Here is an 18,122-nt window from a genome sequence, read left to right on the forward strand (position 1 = left end):
GAGAGAGAGAGAGAGAGAGAGAGAGAGAGAGAGAGAGAGAACAGACACAGAGAGGAGCCTGAGAGAAAATCGGTCTCTGGCTGGCTGAGGAAAAACTGCAGGGAGAGGGGAAGTCGGAGGGAGGAAAAAGCGCGCGCAAGAAGAAGAGAGGAGGGAGAAGGGAAGAGAAAGAAGCGCGAGCGAGAAAGAGACAGAGAAACAAAGACAAAGAGACAGAGCCTAACAGGGAAAGTTGGGAAGAAGCTGGAGGGGTGCAGGGGAGAGGAAGAAGCTCCAAAAAAACTAACAGACTGGAGGGGAGAAGCAGGGAAAAGAAGAAGGAACAGAAAACGGGTGGGGGGGGGGGGGGGGGGGGGGGGGGGGGGGGGTTACTACTCTGCTTGGGGGGGTTTCGCTCCAGTCTTTCCACCCCTTTCCACGGCTGACCCGCCAGTCTGCACATGCGCACCAGACACACAAGGGGGGAGCAAGAGCGCTGGATGACGACAGAGTATAGTCCCTTCCACTTCACCCAGCTCATCTGCGCAGGCGCAAAAGGCGAGCAAGCCCTGTGGACACTGGGAACAGGCGGGGTTGTCTCCCACGAACCTTCCCGTGATTACGAACACACGAGCGCACTGGACTGACTAAGAGCAAGAGATACAGAGAGAACAGGCTTCACCCGGCTCCTCGGTACACACAGGAAGCAGGCGAGTATTGGAATCTGGGGGTTATTGGAGTCCTGCCTGTCTTCCTAAAAGCGCGCGCACGTATGCGCAAAAACGCGCACGAGCTCGCGCACGGCTTGTCTCGCGAGACTTGACTCGCGCCTGGATCCGGCTGTTTGTGTTTGCTCCCAGACCCCCTTTGCCGCGTTCCTGCCTCCCTCCCCCGCCTCGCGCTCTCCAGTGCTGCAGCCCCGCATTGCATCACCATGGGCTTCCTAAAACTGATCGAAATCGAGAATTTCAAGTCATACAAGGGTAAGCAGATAATCGGGCCCTTTCAGAGGTTCACAGCCATTATCGGGCCTAACGGCTCAGGGAAGTCAAATCTTATGGACGCCATCAGTTTCGTGCTGGGCGAAAAGACTAGCAATTTGCGTGTTAAAACTTTGCGGGATCTGATCCACGGGGCTCCCGTGGGCAAGCCAGCTGCCAATCGTGCAGCCGTGAGCATGGTGTATTCTGAGGATAGTGGGGAGGACCGCACTTTTGCCCGGATAATTGTGGGGGGCTCCTCGGAGTACAAAATCAATAACAAGGTGGTCCAGCTGCTTGAATACAGCCAAGAGCTGGAGAAACTGGGCATCCTCATCAAAGCCCGGAACTTCCTAGTGTTCCAGGGTGCTGTGGAGTCTATTGCCATGAAGAACCCCAAGGAGAGGACAGCTTTGTTTGAGGAGATCAGCCGCTCGGGGGAGCTGGCGCAGGAATATGATAAGCGGAAGAAGGAGATGGTAAAGGCTGAGGAAGATACCCAGTTCAATTACCACCGCAAGAAGAATATTGCAGCTGAGCGCAAAGAAGCCAAGCAGGAGAAAGAGGAGGCTGACCGCTACCAGAGGCTGAAAGATGAAGTCGTTCGTGCCCAGGTGCAGCTGCAGCTGTTCAAACTGTATCACAACGAGATGGAGATTGAAAAACTAAATAAGGAACTCACTTCCAAGAACAAGGAGATTGATAAGGAAAAGAAGCGCATGGACAAGGTGGAAGAAGAGCTCAAGGACAAGAAGAAAGAGCTGGGCAAAATGATGCGTGAGCAGCAGCAGATTGAGAAGGAGATAAAGGAGAAAGACTCTGAGCTTAATCAGAAGCGGCCCCAGTACATCAAGGCCAAGGAGAATACTTCACACAAAATTAAGAAGCTGGAGGCTGCCAAAAAATCTCTGCAGAATGCCCAGAAACAGTACAAGAAACGAAAGGGAGATATGGATGAATTAGAAAAGGAAATGGTGTCAGTGGAGAAGGCAAGGCAAGAGTTTGAAGACCGCATGGAGGAAGAGAGTCAGAGCCAGGGGCGGGACCTGACTCTGGAGGAGAACCAAGTGAAAAAGTACCACAGGCTGAAGGAGGAGGCAAGCAAAAGAGCAGCCACTCTGGCCCAGGAGCTAGAGAAGTTCAACCGGGACCAGAAGGCTGACCAGGACCGGCTGGACTTAGAGGAGCGGAAGAAAGTTGAGACAGAAGCCAAAATCAAACAGAAGCTCCGGGAAATTGAAGAGAATCAGAAGCGAATTGAGAAGCTGGAAGAATACATCACCACCAGCAAGCAGTCTCTGGAGGAACAGAAAAAACTAGAGGGGGAACTAACTGAGGAAGTTAAGCTTGCTAAACAGCGTATTGATGAAATCAATAAAGAGCTGAATCAGGTGATGGAGCAGCTTGGTGATGCCCGCATAGACCGACAGGAAAGCAGTCGGCAGCAACGCAAGGCAGAGATCATGGAAAGCATCAAACGCCTCTATCCTGGTTCTGTGTATGGCCGTCTCATTGATCTGTGCCAGCCAACACAGAAGAAATACCAGATTGCTGTGACTAAGGTGCTGGGCAAGAATATGGATGCCATCATTGTGGACTCTGAGAAGACTGGCCGGGACTGTATCCAGTATATCAAGGAACAGCGTGGGGAGCCTGAGACTTTCTTACCACTTGACTACCTAGAAGTGAAACCTACAGATGAGAAGCTGCGGGAACTGAAGGGGGCCAAGCTGGTGATTGATGTGATTCGCTATGAACCACCACACATCAAGAAGGCCCTCCAGTATGCCTGTGGCAATGCTCTAGTATGTGACAATGTTGAGGACGCCCGGCGCATTGCCTTTGGTGGCCACCAGCGACACAAGACAGTGGCACTGGATGGGACACTTTTCCAGAAGTCTGGTGTCATCTCTGGGGGAGCAAGTGACCTCAAAGCTAAGGCCCGTCGCTGGGATGAGAAAGCAGTTGACAAACTGAAGGAGAAGAAAGAACGCCTGACAGAGGAGCTGAAGGAACAGATGAAGGCCAAACGGAAGGAGGCTGAGCTGAGGCAGGTGCAGTCCCAGGCTCATGGCTTGCAGATGAGGCTCAAGTACTCCCAGAGTGACCTGGAACAAACAAAGACCCGGCACCTTGCACTCAATCTACAGGAAAAGTCCAAGCTGGAAAGTGAGCTGGCTAACTTTGGGCCACGTATCAACGACATCAAGAGGATCATTCAGGGCCGGGAACGAGAGATGAAAGACCTGAAGGAGAAGATGAACCAGGTAGAGGATGAGGTGTTTGAGGAGTTCTGCCGAGAGATTGGAGTTCGGAATATTCGCGAATTTGAGGAAGAGAAAGTGAAGCGGCAGAATGAAATAGCCAAGAAACGGCTTGAGTTTGAGAACCAGAAAACTCGCCTGGGTATCCAACTTGATTTTGAGAAGAACCAGCTGAAAGAGGACCAGGACAAAGTTCACATGTGGGAGCAGACAGTGAAGAAGGATGAGAATGAAATTGAAAAGCTCAAAAAGGAAGAGCAGAGACACATGAAGATAATTGATGAAACTATGGCCCAGCTGCAGGACCTCAAAAACCAGCATCTGGCAAAGAAATCTGAGGTGAATGACAAGAACCATGAGATGGAAGAGATCCGTAAAAAGTTGGGTGGGGCCAACAAAGAAATGACCCACCTGCAAAAAGAGGTAACTGCTATAGAGACAAAGTTGGAGCAGAAGCGAAGTGACCGTCACAACCTGTTGCAGGCTTGCAAGATGCAGGACATTAAGCTACCCCTGGCCAAGGGCACCATGGATGACATCAGCCAAGAAGAAGGGAGCTCCCAGGGGGAGGAGTCTGGGAGTGGCTCACAACGAACATCCAACATCTATGCCCGGGAGGCCCTCATTGAAATTGACTATAGTGACCTCTGTGAGGACCTAAAAGATGCTCAGGCTGAAGAAGAAATTAAGCAGGAAATGAACACACTGCAGCAGAAGCTGACTGAGCAGCAAAGTGTGCTGCAGCGCATCGCAGCTCCCAACATGAAGGCTATGGAGAAACTGGAGAGTGTGCGTGACAAGTTCCAGGAGACATCGGATGAGTTTGAGGCAGCTCGCAAGCGGGCCAAGAAAGCTAAACATGCCTTCGAGCAGATTAAAAAGGAACGCTTTGACCGCTTCAATGCCTGCTTTGAGTCTGTGGCCACTAACATCGATGAGATCTACAAAGCCCTGTCCCGCAATAGCAGTGCTCAGGCCTTCTTAGGGCCCGAGAACCCAGAGGAGCCATACTTGGATGGGATTAATTACAACTGCGTAGCCCCTGGCAAGCGATTCCGGCCCATGGACAACCTGTCTGGTGGGGAAAAGACTGTAGCAGCCCTTGCTTTGCTCTTTGCCATCCACAGCTACAAACCAGCCCCCTTCTTTGTCCTAGATGAGATTGATGCAGCATTAGATAACACCAACATCGGCAAGGTTGCCAACTACATAAAAGAACAGTCAACTTGCAACTTTCAAGCCATTGTCATTTCACTGAAGGAAGAATTTTATACCAAGGCTGAGAGTCTGATTGGTGTCTATCCTGAACAAGGGGACTGTGTTATCAGTAAGGTACTGACATTTGACCTTACCAAATACCCAGATGCCAACCCCAACCCCAATGAGCAGTAGTGCAGCCTAGGGAAGGGGGTGGGACCTCAGAGCTGTAGGCCAGGGTTAGTTGCCTTAACTGTCAGATTTGGTAGAGAATCATGTTGCAGGCCTACAAGATGCAGGGCATCTGCACTATTATAGAGAATCATGATCTTTATGCCATTTAAGCAAGCATAAAGCAATATGTAAAAGGCAGCAGGGTGCATCTCTGCACTGGGGTGGGGGCGGGGGGAAGGTGAGCCTGATTACTTCTTCCCAGTCCCAATCCCCATGGCCTCTTTAAGAATTATGTTGGAAATCTTTCTTTTAGAATAGGGGTTCTTAATCTGGTGTCTGTGAACTTGTGTTTTGTTTTTTAAATATTTTGATAAATGTATTTCAATATAATTGGCTTTGTTTGTATTTTATTTCTATGTGTTTTATGCTTTTATAAACATAATGTGGGAAGGGGTCTACAGGCTTTACCAGCCTGCCAAAGGGGTCCTTAATACAAAGAAGGTTTGGATCCCCTGTTTTCAAAAGGAGGGGAAATTTCCAGTGCTTCCTGGACCTGTGCCTGTTGGCAGTGTTTATAGGTCCTCCTAAATTTGCCAGGTTTAATTTGAGTATATACCTGCCTTCAGAAGATAAATTTCATCACTATCATATAAAAGACCCTTTGTTATTCTTACTACTGATTCTTTCAAATCTTTGTTGTTCAATGTCTGTATCTTATTTAGGTTTGCATGGAATATAATTACTTAAAGTTATATTCTACAGAAAATTATCCCAGACAACTCATTTTCCCAAAAAAAAACCATTCTTGTCACTAAGAGATGAACTAAAACCCAGAGGCCAGAACTAAAATAATATGTTATCAGTAGAATTAAAAGCTTCATTACTCTAATAAGAAGGCCTTGGTTGTTGGTGATGAAAAGCAATGTGGTATAATAAAAGGAGCACTGAAATATACGTGCTAGATTTTCTCATAGGCAAAATGGGGATAATAGTATAAGATGACACAAAATTTCTCAGTGCAGTTTTAAACTATTCAAGCTCAAAACTTTACTAAGACTTTTGGGCTTCTCTGTATATATTCATACATTGTAATCATTGCTGTTGACCATATAAAATAGAAATTTGTAAATAGTTAAAAACATAATAATTATTATGAGTTGCTTAAAGAGTAGAATATTACACGAACATAAGTAATCATGTGAATCACAGGTTTGATAGTCTACCATTGCTTCTTTTCCATCCCTAGTGATTTTCATTACTCCTTAATAAATGTCACAGGCCTAGATACTGCAAAAGAGTAGAGTTTCATATATTTCTTTTCAATTGTACAGAAAAAAGTAGCCTTGAAAAAGCTACCTTACTTCAATGTCAGCTGCAAATACAAACAACGGAAAGACTAATAAAAAACATTTAGTTGTGTTTACTCCTAACTCAGCAGCAAATTTAAATTTATGGGGATAAGTTTTGCTCAGATAAATACAGGAAGAAAACATTGCACTTTAGGAAGATAAAAAAGATAAGCAGTGGCTATGGAAAACAATGCAATATAAGCAGTTCAGGATTTGGTATAGGAGGACTAGAATTAAAATCTACTACTACTTAATATGTATATAATATTTGGCAATTTCCTTAACCGCTCTGGGTCTAAGTTTCCTCAGTTGTAAGAGGAGGGGTTTGAACTATGTGACATTAGGGGTCCTTTCCACTTCTAAATATATAAGCATAAGAAAAGGTTTAGAAATTAGAGAAACCCAAAATTCATGAATATGTCATAAAATAATAGAACTCCAGTAAGATTTTTTTAGACACAGAAGTTCTATTCAAAGTAAGTAGAAAATGCACAAAATACCAGGGAGTCAATCTGCTAGATACTCCCCAGATCTGAAGGTAAATTACAAACACTCTGAAAAAATAAAGAGTGACAAATAATAAAATTCATTTGGAAGAACAAAAGATGTAGAATTCAAAAGAAATGGAAAAGTAGAAATGAAGGCTGAGTAGAACCTCCTTAACTTAATAAAGTAGGTCTGTGAAACAGACTATATAAAGAAGAATGAGAAATAATCTAACCAAATAACCCAATAATGAATAAATCTGAGACCATAAATTACTTGAGAAATAACTGCCTATTTGACAAGAACTTCTGGGAAAATTGGAAGGCAGTTTTGCAGAAATTAGTTTTAGGCTAACACCTTGCAGAATAGGTCAAAAATGTTACACAAACTTTAATATAAAAGGACATCCAGTAACAAAAAGAAGATAATGAAATAAAATATTCCTCACAGTTGATGGTTAAAGGGAATATACTTAAATAATGTATACAGGTCACTCTAAAAGATACATTTTCATTTATATTACATTTCATTTTATTTACATTAATCTGAAAAATGTTTGTATGACCCAGCTAGCAGAAGTGAGGAAGCATTGATTAGGAAAAAGATTTTTATATATCAGATACCTCTTTTTTTTGGAGGGGGGGAGGCAAGGCAGTTGGGGTTAAGTGACTTGCCCAAGGTCACACACTAATTGTTGTCAAGTGTCTAAGGCTATATTTGAAGTCAGGTCCTCCTGACTCCAAGGCCAGTGCTTTATTCACTTCACCTAGCTACTTATAGCATATGATAACCAACATATGTTGTGAATTGTCAAATGGATAACTGGTGGTCAAAGCATATGAAAAATATTTCAGATGAGGAACTACTATGTACATACTATTAACCATGTGAAAAATTGGTCTAATTCCCTAATAAGATAAATGCAAATCAAATAGCATTTACCTTATATCCAGTAAATTGGCAAAGATAAGAAATAGGGAACTAGCACATGTAGGTAGAGCTAATGGAGATGTGAACTGATCCAACCATTTTGGAAAGTAATTTATTATTATACTAAAAAAAATTGACTAAAGTATCCATACCCCTTGACCCAGAGATCATATTGTTTGGCATATGCCAAGGAGGTCAAAAAAGAAAGATTTCATATAACAAAGACCTAGAAGCAAAATAGAACATAATGAGTTGTTACTATTCAATAACATGCAGGATATCAAGAATTGGGAGAAATGTGAATGTTTATATGAACTGATATGGAATGAAATAAAATAGAAGCGGGGGGAGATGTACAAAAAAGCTATGATATAAATGAAAAAAAAAGACTAAAAATACTCTCAAGAAACAAAATAGTGCTGCAGAGTTTTATAAAAAGCAAATCTGACCTTAGAAAGATCTGAGAAAATTTACTTCCCAGGCTTCTTTGCAGAGGTGTGGGATGACAAGTTGCAAAACTGTGTTTGCTATCAGACAAAAATTGATATGCTGGGTGCTTTTGTTGGTTGGATTTTTCCCTCTTTAATACTGTGAGGGAAGGTTCCATGGTTGGAAAGGAGTAAGGGATATATTAGGAAATGAAGGTGGTATAAAAAAAATTTTTTTACCAATAAAGTGATTTTTTTAAGAAGATAAAGGGAAGGTAAAGTTTTTTTTTTTTTTGCTTTTTGGAAGGCAGTAGGGATTAAATGACTTGCCCAAGGTCACACAGCTAGTTTTTGTGTTAACTGTCTGAGGCTAGGTTTGAACTCAGGTCCTCCTGACTCTAGGGCTGATGCTCTATTCACTGCACCACCTAGCCACCCCAAAGATTTTTTTTTTTAATTTGAAGCATTTGTATATAATTGCCTAATTTTACTGAACAGATAGGTATCTTTTTTTATTAGTCACAATTGCCCTCCCAAAAAAAAAGTCTAGAAAAATCAGTATCCTATATTTCCATTAGTGTAGATCCAGAAGTTTCCATCTCCAGCCACAAAATTCTTGACTCTAGCCCAAACCTAATTAAAATGTAATTGGTAAATGTCCAACAAAATACATAAAAATACAACAACCTAGGTAATAGTAATTTGTTTTTCTGAGTCAGTATTCTGCCTGCAAGTTTGATATTGCTACCACAGGTATAGATTTTTTCCCCCCAGATGCAGATCACAATCCCCATTATATCTCAAGAGACTCTAGTTACTGTGAATAAAAATTTTATCATCTACAAACTATCTGGCAATGGACATGATATTGTAAACTTTAATTTGATCAGAATAAAGAATGATTTGGTTGTTTTATTTAATTAGTTATTCTACTAGGAAGGAAAGATGAACCAAAAAGTAGCAGAATTTCAGATAGACTTATAAAAAGGACACAGGACAAAAACATTTTTAAAATATTTGTTGTTAATTCACTTGGTTCTTTACTGTGAAATTCTAAAGGCTTTATAATGTAATCCTTATTTAGCAGATGTGTTTTATCATTTTTGTTAATAGCAATTATATTTACAATAAAAAAAATTTTAAAGCAGCATCATCTCTATTTTTGTAAAAAGTAAATTTAGTATACAAGATGTGTAAAAAATATTCAGTCATTTGAGTTACTCAGTTCATTACACTCCAGGGTAAAAATACATTTTCTCTTAACTTCATTAGATTCTGCATTTATGATCATAGGATTTTGTGATTTTATTTAATATTTATAAGAGATCTCTAGGTAAGTGTTTTGGTACCGATCATTTTTCTTCATACAGTAACAGTAGTGAACTATCAGTTACACTAGTGGAAAGGAGGCAGAAATCTTAAACCTCCCCACTTCCATACCTCCCCATTTCTGTCAAAGCTTATCTCCCATTTGTCCAGTGTCTCAGGCTCATAGTCTCAGCATTATCCTTGACTCCTCATACTCCCTCAATCCAAATACCAATCAATTGCCAAATCTTCTACTCTCTACTTTTGACAACATTTCTCACATTCAGTACATTTTCCATATTTATACTATACCTATCTCCTTCATTCAAGGCCTTTACTACATTTCCCTGAGATTATTGGCAGTAGCTTCCTAATTTATTTCACCGTGTTTCTTACCACTCCTGTGTATCCTACACCCTGCTACCACCCTACCTTTCCAGCTTCATTTGACCTTATCTCTATCCCCGGCCCCATACACTTTAGGTCAGCCAAACAGCCTTTCTATTTCTTCATTTAGAATATCCTGTCTCTTGCCTCTGTTTTTGGCCTGGCCATCCTCTATTCCTGGAATATACTCTTTCCTCACCTTCACTTTTGACTCCTCTTCGGCTAAGATCTGGGTCAAACCACCATCTCCTTTCCAAATCCTCACAGCTTCTGTCCTTCCTCTCCCAGGCTACTTTGTGTTTACTTTGTAAATTTACCTTATAATTACTTTGTGTATACACTTAACTTTTGATACTGTATATATTTTCTATATGTACTTGTCTCCCCCATTAGAATGTGAATTCATTCAGACTGGGAATTAATTTCATTCTTATATCCCCGCACTTAATACAATGACACACAGAAAACAGTAAATACTTGTTGGTTGACTATAGGAGTCATCTAAGATCAGAGTTGTAATGGGCTTTTTAAGATCAGCTAGTCCAAACACATCATTTTACAGAAGAAAACTATACCTAAGGCTCTTGGAATTTAAGTAAATTTACCAAAAAACCTAGAGCAGCTAGGGTGCAGGGGATAGAGCACCAGGTCTGGAGTCAGGAAGACCTGCTTTCAAATCTAGCCTCAGACATTTAGCAGCTGTGTGACCCTGGGCAAGTCACTTAACCTTGATTGCCTTAATTTCTTCATTTGTAAAATTAACTAAAGAAGGAAATGGCAAACCACTTCAGTATCTTTGCCAAGAAAACCTCAAATGGGGTCACCAAGAGTTTGTAGACGACTGAAAATTACTGAACAACAACCACCAAGGAACCTCAGAGGTCACCTGGTTCAGTCCCCTCACTTTACAAATGAGGTAACTACAGCCCAGAGGTGAGTAAATTGCATACAGAGTTACAGAGCTGAAATATGAACCTGTGTCCTTTGACTCCAAATCTGAGGTACTTTCTGCTGCATCATGCTATCATAACACTTAGGTTTAAATCCCAGATCTAACTTACTCTGACTTTGGTAACTGTGTAAGCAGTATACTTAATCTCTGGGCTGCAGTGACCTCGTTGATAAAATGAGACTGAACTAGATGGTCTGTGAGAGGTTCCTTGCAGTTCTAAATCTGTACTCTTAGTATCCCCAGTGAAGTCCAAAGTACATGAGAAACCTTCCTGTTTCCTCCATCCCACCACATGCGCCCCCACCCCACCCCTGTTCTCCTCTCTCTCTGTCTCTCACACTCACAAACGCACACACAGACATACACACCTTCACCTCTTATAAATAAATTCATGACTTGCTGGAAACAGCACCTTCTTTTAGACTAGAGCAAAGTTTTTCCTTTCAAACCTTCCATAGAACAGTTTTCCCTCTTAGCAAATCACTTTCCACTACAAAATTGTTTCTCAGCATGCATAGTTAACGGAGAAATAGATAAAAACAGAGCTACAATTAAACTGTCAATGATGTCTGAAATATCCCCTGGTAGAATTTGAGTAACTGCCAGATGTCAAACTCCAAACCAAGACTTGCTCCTGATGAATCAAATCTAATTATATGCCCTGAGATGGTTACAGATTAAAATCTTAGAAGTTTTTGCATTAAGAAGCTTTTGAATAGCACCCTCATTTCAGAGATCAGAAACCCAAGGCCTAGAAAGATCATGACCTTGTCCAAGATCCTACAGCTAATTAGTGACCAAGCCTGAGCTAAAACTTAGGCCTCCTGAGTCCATTCTGACACTCCCCATTACACCATGCTGCTCCCTTAAAATCCATTTGCTGTACTGCTGCCTCTGGTGTTCCTAGCACCAAAATGGAGTCACTTGTCAAACTTAGTTCCTTGTTTTCCCTTCACAGCTACTTGTGCAGTGAGAAGCAACCATAACAAACAACTAATTTTGTGTTTTAGGAAACAACAAGCCTGTGTTACAGTCTTGAATTCTACCACTAACGTTTTGGTTTTTATTCAGTAATCATGTATATTTAAATAGAAGAGTTTAGAAAATGTGCTTTCTTCCTCCCATCTTAGCAGAACTTGAGAATTTAGAGTGTGAAATGTTATATGTATTGGCAGACAAGGTTGTTGTGCTTTGCTCTTCTACTTTTTTTCCTCTTGAAATCCTTGTTAAAGGGGATTGCTTGCTGGGGAAAGCGGAGGAAGGATATTCTTGGAAATAAATATTATATAAAAACAAAAGGTATCAATAAAAATAAGAATTTTTTGTACAGTAAATAATATATCCTTTCCCCCCAAAGAAAATACTTAATGTTTTTCCCACATAATTTCCATACAAACATTGTTATTTCTGCTTTGAAACAGCCACTACATGGTCTGACTAGGCTTCTCTAGGCAGAACATTTTTGTCTACCACAGCAGACAAGTTAAATTAAAGGAATTGACTGGCTGCTTGCCGCTGGCGAAGGTCATGGGAGAGTAGAATTAGTCAGCACTCATTGCTTTAGTGGCTAAAGCTTAGTTTTAACCCAACACTTCTGCTTCTCCTTCCCCTTTGTCCTTATCTCTCTGTCTCCTCCTCTAGACTAAGAATGATAGGTTGTGAGTCATACAGGACATCTTCAAGGATATGTGGGAACACAAGCTCAATCTGGGGCTATAGTAGCTGCCTGGTTCTTTCCCCCATTAGACCAAAGTTGCCCAAACCCCCAAATCCAAAAGAAAAGGACAGACATCTAGTCATCCTGATAGACACATGTTAATAAGATTTGTGAGGAATATTAATCCCAAGTAGTATGTTCATTAATCGTCCCAGAGGGAGAATTTTTTAAAACAACATTCCCAAATTCTGGGAAATAAAGCATTATTTTATAAAGGTAGTGCAATGCAGTGTAATGGATGAGCACTAGGCTTAAAGTGAGGAGACTTAGGTTTGAATAGTGACTCCAACAATCTCTTGTCTTTTTTTCTCATCTGTATCTAAAGGATATTGTATCAGCCTGTGTGGATAAGCCTTCTCATCATAGCTCTTATGAACAGCTAAATAGTGTGGTGGTGGTCTGAGTCATGGAAACTTTGGTTCCAGTCCTCCCTCACTCGCTTTCTGTGTGACTCTGGGTAATTCTCTTGACCCCTCCCAGTCTTGGTTTCCTCATCTGTAAAATTCAGGTAATAATAATGACCTCACAGGGTTGTGGTGAGGATCAAATTAAATAAAGCAGAGGTGTCAGAATCGCTGTCACAAAACTCAGTACAGCCCAAACAAGATTAAAATGTATTTGGGAAATATTTAACAAAAAAATTTTTAGCAAAATAAAGACTCAATACAACATAGATAATATTAATTTATTGTTTTCTGAGTCAATATGCAGTCCATAGGGTTCCTGTTTATGTTTGAATTTGACCGAATTGATGTAAAGCACTTTGCAAAACAACACTATATAAATGCTAGCATTTATTAGCCCTGGAGTTGAGTTCTATAAGCCTGTCATAAGTTCATCATAACCATTTGTTTTCTTTTATGGAATTACAGGACACAGGAGTTAACCCTTCTATATGGCCCATAATTTCATTCTTGCTTGAACTCTTTGAACAATTTTAATTGCTTGACTTTTTTTATACAAAATGTTACTCATTTATGAAATATTAAGGACTAGCACCTAAAAATATACATTTTACTTATGGTCTTTATTGCTTAAGACTCTTTGTAAGGAACATAAACCTCCTGTAAATCTTACGAGTTTTTATAGTCTTCCTGCAGACTTTGTCATAAAATGTACAGAATGCACCATAAACAAATGATTTCTGCATTTGCTTTATTAAAGCACACTATTCTGTTAAGCAGCACCATTAATTCCATAATATTCTCAATCAAAAGAAAGAAGTATAGAGGCCAAAAGAAAAAGACAGACAACTAAAGGAAAGAAATTATTATTCAAACAATATTTTACAACCAGAAAAAATAAAAAGCTAAACATCCTTAGGTAAAAAGCTAAACATCCTTAGGTATGTCATTCTCAAGTAATTATCGCCCCAAAAGTCTAGACCAGTCTATGAAGGAGAATTGCTGACATGATCTCTCCAAAGAGAATTAGAAACTATTTTGCCCAGAGATATATCCACAAAACTAACAATTTAAGGAAAATACATATTTACAGAAATACAAAATACCTAGATTCATAAGAGAACTGGATAATTACAGAGGAAGAAATTGAACAAACCATAAACTTCCAAAGGGGGAGAAAAAAAACTCCAGGACCAGAAGAATTGAATGAAATGAATTCTATCAAACACTCAACAAACAATTCCAATATTACATAAATTATTTACAAAAATATCCAAATAAAGAATCCTATGAAATTCCTTCTATGACATATATAGTCCTAATACGTAAGCCAGGGAGAACCAAAAGAGAAAATGACCAATATTCATAATGAACATGGACGAAAAAAAAATTAAGTAAAATATTAGCAAACAGGCTAACAGCGTCATAAAGATTATAGATGATTTCACAGACATGGAAAGACTTCTGTGAAGTGATAGAGAGTGAAGTAAGGAGAACTAGAACAGTTTTTACTACAATGTCAGTATTATAAAAATGAACAATTTTGAGGACTTATAAACTGATGAAGAATGAAATGAGCAGAGCCAGGAGAATAATTTATATTACAACAAAACTGCAAAATCAGCTTTGAAAGCTGTAAGAACTATGATCAGTATAACGACCATTCATGATTCCATTCCAGTGATAAATACGCTATCCTTTATAGAGAGGTTATGAATTTAGGGTGCAGAATGAGATATATACAATCTCTCAAGCATTGAGGCAATTCATTTTCTTTGAATACCTTATATATGCAAGAAATGTGAGGGTCTTTTTTTCTCAAATGGAGTAGGAGGTAGGAAGGAGAAAAAATGGATTTTGTTAATTTTTTTTTAAATAAAGGTGGGGGCAGGATGCTACAGATGTGAAATCTTGCATGTACTTTCAGATGAGGTCACTATATAATTTTACTTCATTACAAGAGACCTCTTGGAAAGGAGAATAATCTGTAAATGTTTGTGATGTAATAACATCATGACAAACCAAGAAAGAGAGAGAGGAAGAAAAACAGAAATACTCATCAAACCCTGAATTATACCTTTTCCCGGTCCACTGACACACAGAAAAAAAATATTAGAAAGGTCGATCACCTACACTTTTTTTATTCCAAAGTTAGCCTCATATGGTCATAATTTCATTATATTCCATTGGTCATCTAACCTTTCGTATTTAAAAACACTCTTCCTTGATGATAGTACAATGATAAACCTTTGGGTTCTTCCTTTCAGTTTTAAAGTAAGATATTTTATATGAAGATTTTAAATACTGAAAAGCAGCTTAAGAAGCTCACTTTTTTTTAATTGGTATTTTTGTTTCTCAAGACAAAAAATGAGTGCAATTTTGAGTACAAAAACTGACTAAAGTTAATCATTTCTGTAGGCAGAGTGAGCTTTTTAAGGAATGCAAACTTTTTTTTTAATCCCCAAAACCATCTCTTTCCAGGTCCCAATCCTTCACCCACCCACCCACTACATGCATTTAAATTATGTTCTTAATCTAGTAGTAAACCATCACTACTGAAAAAATAAATAAAGCAGCCCTTACCATTTTATGGACTTAGAGTGACTAGCTGCTTACTTAGTAATCATCTATGATAAATAAGGAATTTAAGAAAAAGTCAGTGTCTATGAAAAAGCACATTTCATTGTAGCACCTGAGTGAAATCACAAAAATATAACTAGATAATTATGAAGATCCTGAACACAAAAACAGGAATGCAACAAAATCAGTTCTCTTCTGATACTCTTCAAAGTTTGCAAAGCACTTTACGTATTATTAACTCATTTGATCCTCACAATCCAGTAAGATAAGTGCTCTTATTATCCCCATTTTACAGATGAGGAAACTGAGACTCAAAGAGGTTGAGTGACCTGCCCAAGATAAACACGTCTAGGGAGTGTGTGAGGCAGATTTGAAATTAGGTCTTTTGGATTCCAAGCCATGAGGTCCTGCTCCCTCTCCACTGCCTAGCTGCCTGTTTTGATAGGTAGGGAAAAAAAGAGGAAGGCATTCTGGGTAAAAGGAATAGTGTGAGGAAAGATACAAATATTTGGGGATAGCAGCTAGACTGGACTAGGGTGGAAGGCACGTGTAAGGGGAGAAAGGAAGAAAAAGGACTGAATAGATAGGCCAAGACACAGCCAGCTCCCAGGATCTCAGAAATGTCTCTGACACCAGGCCTTATCTCTTGGATGTAGCTGCTGCCTTTGCCAAGAATGAAAACAAGAATTATGAAATGATGAAAAGTTTTCCCCTCTTTTTGATTCTCAGAAGACACGGAGTGATGATTCTCCAATCTAGAATTTAATATTCAGGCATAATCCACATGAGACAAGCAGATAGTAATAGGCATGGCTGCATTTTTTTTTAAACCAAAACATTCACATGTTTTCAACCTGTGCCAAGTATTGTACTCTGGCCAAACTCAAATTCAGCCATCAATTATAAACTTTGGCTTGAGAACTGGGGAGAGTGCTGTCCCTTTTGCCGGAGCAAACCTAGATTCTGAAATCTAGGCTTAACATAGGTCCTGTTACACACTAGATTTATATGGGTGGGATTACTCTGGAAAAAAAGACCCATGTCAGGGAGGACGATGTCCGAGAACAGACCCACTCCTGCTAACACTAATATCCTGAAGTACCTTCTCACTGAGTGTTATCAATGTAACAAATTCTTCAAAGTTGTACAAAAACTTGTTATTTATGATTTTTACAAAAGGGATGGTTGCAGAGCATCATATTAGTCAGAAACATGCATTCTATTTGCTGGTGACTGTCTGTACTTGCTTTCAGCTTTTATGAGCAACAAAGAGATACACTGCTTGACATAATACAACTACCCAATAGATCAATTGCAATGAAAGACGCCTGTGCGTTTTAAATCCGTTGCAAAAGCAAATGATAGGTATTAGGAAAAGCAAATTGACTCAACGACATAGCATGCTGTGAGTAAGCACCCTTATTTGGAAAAACAATATTTTTATTCTCAAATGAGATTTGTAGCCAATGAGAGGTACTAGCTTCATATTTGCACAGATTAGCATCCTCTGTTTTTCTGCAGAACAGGCAGAGGCAGTGTTCACTCCCCGTGTTCCTCTATTATTGTGCTTTAGCAGTTTTCTGAATGGACCACCTCTAGGGAACAAACAATAGATCAGGCTCAAAGCCCAGTAGTTCTGTGGAGACCACCAATTAGTAATAACTATGATGGTGAATAGTCTTGTACTAGGAATTAGACTGAGACCACCACCCAGTGCTCAGATGATGGCAACTTCCACCCATACTCATGGGGTATGAGCTGAATATTAACCAATGACCCAGAAGGGAAGAAAAAAAAAACTTATTTAATTGCCAGTTTCCTGAGCTATTCATCCTCTATTGCAACAAACACTAATTACTGACATTTAAACCTACGGCATTGGCCATAAAACCTCTTGAACACTGTCTGTGCACATCCTATTTAAAGTTGCCACCTTTGAGATTAAAACAAAGCAGAGCCCCAGGAACTGCAGGCCTTTTCCTTCCAGTCATGCCTCTTTTTCCAACCCACCGCATCTGACCTGCCATTTCATCAAGGAGGGGAGAAAGAATTTTTCTCTGAAAGCTGTACCCCTACTGTGCTGGAATAGAAATAGTATAAGGAAAGTTTGTGAAAAGGCTAATTAAAGTCCTGTTTTACAAAAAAAAAAAAAAAACTAGTCAGACACAAAACAAGAATAATAAATGTCAGCAAAGAGATTTTATGAACCAAACCTAGCACAGTTGAAACCAAGAGACTAGACAGATCAACAAGGCATGAGAAGAATAGGCAATCAATAAAAGTTCCACAAGTGGACACTAGGAGGAAGTTTGTATGTGTATATGAACATCAAGAAAGGAGTAACAGGTAAAAATCCAGGCATAGGAATGGTAAATAGTAGGGAACAGGGAGGCGTTCTGACAGACAAGCAGAGCACGATCTCAGAGTGGTCTAGCAATATGCAACAGGACCTCAAACAAAGGGAGCCGTGATTGGAGGACAGGACACATTACAGAGCACTGGAGTACACCCACAATTAATGGACAGGAAATGTCTGATGAGCTAGAAAATGAGACTGAGAAGAAGCAGCCAGCCAAGAGGAGGAGAAAGCATTATCTTAGACGCCTTCAAGTAGAAGAAGTACTGGGAGGAGAAAGCATTATCTTAGACGCCTTCAAGTAGAAGAAGTACTGGGAAAGAGCCGTCAAATTTAGCAATTTAAAAATCACTGGGCAACCTGGTAGAATGATGTTCAGAGTGGGGTTGATTGAAAGAGATTAGTTAATAAGAGAATAGAAGGTAAAAAGAAAATTAAGGTAATGAGGGTAAGATGACCCTTTCAGAGAGCTGACTGAGAAAGGAAGAAGAGATACACAAGACAATAGTTTGTGGAACTGCCATTGAATATTATGGAAAGTGGCTTGTCAGAGAGATGTTTAAATAATATTTACATATCAGGTGTGTAATAGAAAATTTTTCCATTCTACTGCCAGCAAGCAAGTAGAGAG

The 18,122-nt window shown here is 39.8% G+C and overlaps 2 protein-coding genes across 5 annotated transcripts in view; one reads left to right on the top strand and one right to left on the bottom strand.

Annotated features, from left to right (window-relative positions):
• Positions 1-18,122, bottom strand: part of LOC138176119 (inositol 1,4,5-trisphosphate-gated calcium channel ITPR2) — a 529,530-nt gene that overhangs the window by 302,254 nt on the left and 209,154 nt on the right. The window lies entirely within an intron of this gene.
• On the top strand, positions 688-8,934 carry LOC138176122 (structural maintenance of chromosomes protein 1A). Its single transcript, XM_069106879.1, has one exon. It carries the CDS (start codon positions 914-916, stop codon positions 4,613-4,615), a length of 3,702 nt encoding a protein of 1,233 aa, XP_068962980.1. The 5' UTR covers positions 688-913; the 3' UTR covers positions 4,616-8,934.

This window comes from Petaurus breviceps, unplaced genomic scaffold, assembly GCF_028583685.1.
Source record: "Petaurus breviceps papuanus isolate PSGF00001 unplaced genomic scaffold, PetGlider_PUasm1.0 81, whole genome shotgun sequence".
Taxonomy (NCBI): domain Eukaryota; kingdom Metazoa; phylum Chordata; class Mammalia; order Diprotodontia; family Petauridae; genus Petaurus; species Petaurus breviceps.